This window comes from Lepus europaeus, chromosome X, assembly GCF_033115175.1.
Source record: "Lepus europaeus isolate LE1 chromosome X, mLepTim1.pri, whole genome shotgun sequence".
Lineage (NCBI taxonomy): Eukaryota > Metazoa > Chordata > Mammalia > Lagomorpha > Leporidae > Lepus > Lepus europaeus.
The window spans coordinates 1,015,383-1,019,992 of record NC_084850.1 but is presented as its reverse complement, the minus strand read 5'-3'; the positions used below and the strand labels follow the sequence as shown (position 1 = coordinate 1,019,992).

General features: G+C 66.1%; 1 protein-coding gene across 1 annotated transcript; it reads right to left on the bottom strand.

Annotated features, from left to right (window-relative positions):
* Positions 1 to 1,393: 1,393 nt before the first annotated feature.
* On the bottom strand, positions 1,394 to 4,114 carry PNCK (pregnancy up-regulated nonubiquitous CaM kinase). Its single transcript, XM_062183652.1, has 11 exons — positions 4,062 to 4,114; positions 3,438 to 3,507; positions 3,100 to 3,231; positions 2,799 to 2,873; positions 2,572 to 2,710; positions 2,336 to 2,459; positions 2,161 to 2,236; positions 1,973 to 2,085; positions 1,814 to 1,892; positions 1,637 to 1,724; positions 1,394 to 1,531 (listed from the first exon to the last, which is right to left on the bottom strand). Exons 2-11 carry the CDS (start codon positions 3,503 to 3,505, stop codon positions 1,394 to 1,396), a joined length of 1,032 nt encoding a protein of 343 aa, XP_062039636.1. The 5' UTR covers positions 3,506 to 3,507; positions 4,062 to 4,114.
* Positions 4,115 to 4,610: the final 496 nt, after the last annotated feature.

The window sequence follows — 4,610 nt, the reverse complement described above, 5'->3', positions numbered from 1 at the left end:
GGGGTCCCCCCTCTTGCCGAGTGCACTCTTCTGAAGGGCACATATTTGGGGGCAATGGAGGGGAGGCACGGATTTGGAAGGTTGTCCCGCGTGCTGAAGCAACCAGCCACCGCGCAAGCACATCGAAAAATGTGACTATGGCTCCCCCTCTTGGCGAAATGACGAATTGCACTCTGCGTCGGGGCCCCCTGAGCAGGGACCCTAAGGAAGAAGACCCCGACTCTGCTGAACTGATCCGCCCACTGGTTTAGGCTGGGAGAGTGGTCGTCTCTGAGTGCTGATTTTTTCTAGAAGGCTGGCTCTGGCGCTCCTGCTCCGGTCCCCACACCACCGAGTCTTATTATCTGGGTAAAACCACTCCTCCACTAGAGGGCGCCCCCTGGATAAACCCAGAGCAGTCCCAGTTCCTGGCGCAGAGGAAGAGGTCCAGTAATATTGAACAAGCAAAACCAGAACAAGCAGGTGCCACGGGGATCGCATGTGAATGGCCGAGACGGTGGGAAGCAGAGCCAGCACAGCTCTTGCAGGGCACGGGAGGAGGCAGGTCAGGTGAAAGCTAAGGTGTGCTCCCCCGATGGGCCTGGGAGTCAGGGCCACTCTGGCAGTGGGGCTCCTGGCTTTTCTCCATGACAAGTGCCCCTCTAAATGCCGTGTGGCCATGGAGTAACGGAAGGTGCGGAGGAGGCAACCCCAGCTAGGCTTGCCCTTCCCACCCGAGCCAGCAGCCCTGGAGGCCGCCCCTCAGGGCCTGGAGCCCGCCGCCCCCGCTGCCGCAGTCCAGCACGCCTGCATTCTCTCGCAGGCTCGCATGCACTCACACCCCTAGGATGGCAGAGCAGGGGCCGGGCTGCCTCCTACTCCGGGCTTCGAGGGTAGGAACGGGAGGTGCAGTGGGCAAGGCAGGGTGCCAGGTGACCGCCTCTCCTCCATACTGGCCCCACCCCCAGCTCACCATTGGCCCGTTGCTCTGTCTGTCTTTATTGGCGTGGGGAACATTGGATGGGGCCAGAGGACCAGGAAACAAGCAGGACCACCCACAGTTAGCGAAGCACAGAAAAGCCGTGCACGGTGCGTGGTGCGTGCGGGAACGGCGGCCCCTGGAGCCCACCTGCCTCCCTCTCCGAAGAACACCCCCCACCTCAAGTCTCAACCTCTTTCGCAGAAGCCGGCCCCAGGGGTGGGGGACAGGGACAGAGGAGGGGACTGAAAGGACCCAAGGGAAGAGAACCTGGGGGTTGGCCTCAGCGTCTGCCTGGGGAGGAAGCGGGAGAGAGGCAGGGGACAGCGGCCGGTCAGGAGCGCGCCCAGCCTGCCCTGTGTCCCGCCCTTGCTCAAGCCTTGACTTTCCCAGAGGCTCTCAGGGGTGCAGGGCCCACCCCCGCACACCTGGCCATCACCACTTGGGGGGCTGGCCAGTCAGGAGACCGGGGTGGCTGTGGCACGCCAGAGTCTGCCGGGAGGCCTGCTCGCCCTCCGGGCTCTGGCCCAGCTTCCGGATGTGGCGCAGGAACGAGGTGGCGTTGAAGGCCCGCTGCGGGAAAAGAGGCGTCAGGCTCCGGCTGACCCCAGCCCCAAGACTGCAGGGACCGCAGCGGCCACTAGGCAGCCCCCTGCCCCGGCCTCTCCTCACGCTGACCTTCCAGTGGGTTCGGGCAAAATTCTTCTGGATCTGCTCACTCACAGAGCCCAGGATGTCCCTGTCGAAAGCTGCGTCCCCAGAGATCCTGGGGGAAGGCGAGTGTCAGCAGGGGATGCGGTCCCTGGGGCTGTGGTCCCGGCGGCCCTGGGCCAGCTGGGCGGGAGTGGCGCTCACCAAAGATGCTGCAAGGCCTGTTGGCAGGTGAACCGCTTCTGGGGGTCACGCTCCAGAAGGTGCCGGATGAAGTCTTTGGCTGAGGCAGAGGGAGCGGGGTCAGCCTGCCCCAGAGCACGGCCCCCTGTCCCCCCAGCATGTGACCAGCCTCCAGCTCACCGGATTCAGAGATGTCATCCCAAAAGGGCGAGTCAAACTCGTAGCTGGCCCGCAGGATCTGGCTGAAGAGCTCGGGATCGCTCTCGTCGTAGAAGGGGGGGTAGCCACACAGCCTGGCAGCCACACAGCTGTCACCCCACTGGCCAACCCTCCCCAACCCAGCAGAGACAGGCTGGCAGGCCACTCACAGGATGTAGGAGATGACACCCAGGGCCCACACGTCTACTGCCTTCCCGTAGGGTTTCTGCTCCAAGAGCTCCGGGGCTGGGGGCCAGAGACGGACACACGCACGTGCGCATGCGTGCTTCACTGTCGCCGCCAATCAGCCTGGTCCGCCCCCAGCCCCGCCCCTCCTCCACTCACCCACATAGCCTGGGGTCCCGCAGGCGGTGCCCAGCATGTTGCCAGCCTGGATTTTGGAGAGCCCAAAGTCGGAGACCATGATCTTGGAATCCTCAAAGGGTGTGGCATAGAGCAGGTTTTCAGGCTGCAATACGCAGGTGCCAGGGGACGGGCCAATCAGTGCCAGGGAGACAGACGCACGTCTGTCAGCCAGGGGCGCAGGTGACAGGGCGGGGTGTGGGCAGCAAGCCAGGCACCTTGAGGTCGCGGTGCACGATGCCCAGGCTGTGCAGGTAGGAGACGGCGCCGAGGACCTGAGCCACCAGGTGGCTGGCGTCCTTCTCCGTGTAGGAGCCGCGCTCCATGATGCGGTCAAACAGCTCGCCCCCGGTCACCCTGGAGGCAGTCGGGGCTTCAGCTGGCGCAGGACTCTGGGCCCAGGCTTCTACTGCAGCCCCCCGCAGCCCCCAGCAGCCCTCCTCACAGCTCCATGGCCAGGTAGAGGTGGGAGGGGCTCTCGTGGACGTCCTCCAGGGCCACGATGTTGGGGTGGTTGACCCTGCCAAAGCAAGGAAGGGCTCCTTGTGGCCAGTCCCCCCGGGGCCTCGGCTCCGCGTTCCCCGCCGCACGCACAGTCCCAGGCCCTTCAATAGACGCTGGCCCAGAGAGCGCCCGCCCCTGGGAGGCTGCTGACCCGGCCTGGACTAGCGCGGAAGGAACAGCCGCCAAGCCAAGTGCTCCTGCCATCCCCATGGGGTCCCTGCCGTCGCGGCCCAGGCACGCACCTGCGGAGCACGGCGATCTCATTCTCCACCAGGGCTTCCTTGCCCCGGAGGGCATTCTTGGGGATGCACTTGAGGGCCACGAGGTGTGCAGAGCCCCGCTCCTGGGCCAGCACCACCTCAGAGAAGGCACCCCTGCGGCACAGCCAGATGGTGGGCTCAGGGAGCAGGGAGGTGCAAGTGCAGACGGGGGGGGGGGGGGGGGGGGGGAGGGGGGACTGGGAGAGCGGCAGGTGGGGAATGGAAAGGGCTCGCCTCTGTGCCCCAGGCCACCCACCCCAGCACTCGGGCACACGCACGCCACTGGCACCTCACACTCACACGCGTGTGGGCACACTCACGAGCCGAGCTTCTCCCGGAGCTCGTAGACACTGCTGATGTCCGCCGTCTGCTTCTTGAGCAGTAGCATGTCTGCAACGCGGAGAGCTGGAGGCGGCCCTGGGCCAGGGCCCACATCAGCCCGCCCCCCCGGCGCCCCACAGCCCCCTTCAGCCCTTCCCGGCGCAGGTGCATCTCACCCCTCCCCCACCGCCCCAGGGACACAGCTGCCCTCCAGCGTCCCCCCCACTCGGGCCCTCCGACGACGGCGACCAGCGCCCCGACACCCCCTCCTCCGCTGCCCCCACACATCCGAGAAAGCTCCATGCACCCCCACCCTCGTCCACAGCCCCCACAGGCAAGCGTCATCCAGGCCACCAACCCGCCGGAGATACACCGCGCGCACAGGCACCTGCCACGACCACGGCCACCCACGCTGCCACCCAGGCCTTCAGCGGCTCAGAGTAGGGGAACTCAGCAGCCTGGGCGGCTGGTGTCCGGAGCTACATGGGCCGCGCGCGTGTGGGAGAGGGGCGCTCCGGGCCTGACAGGTGTGCCTGGGGGCTGTGGCGGCAGCGGGCTGGACCCCGTGCACCCTGCCCCTCCCCGAGCGCGCGCGCCCGCGTCCCAGGGCGGCAGGTGCGGACCTGGAGTCGCTGCCGCAGCGTCGCCTCGCGCAGTGGCCGCGGCGCCGCCGAGCCCCCAGCCCGCGCCCTGCCGGCCCCGCCTCCTCCGCGCGCGCTCCCGCCGGCCGCGGGCGGCCGAGCGCTCAGGAGCAGAGCCGCGGCCGTGGCGCTGCAGGGCGCCTTGTAAGGCAATCCGCCGGCCCTGCTGTCACAGCCTCCCTCCCTCGGGCATTCAAGCCGGGTCCCCAGAAGCTTCAGCTCCCTTAGAGGCCCGGCTGGGCCAGTCCAGGACCGTTTGCACCAGCAGCGTCTGCCGTCAGCAAGTCTTCACACACATGTTGGCATGGTCTCTGCCTCTCCCTCTCTGTTTTAATGTTCTCCGAGCCACCAGAGCACCTCCTTTTTTTTTTTTCTTTAAGATTTATTTATTTATTTATTTGAAAGTCAGAGTTAACACACAGAGAGGAGAGACACAGAGAGAAATTTCATCTGCTGGTTCATTCCACAATTGGCCACAACGGCCGGAGCTGGGCCGATCCGAAGCCAGGAGCCAGGAGCTTCTTCTGGGTC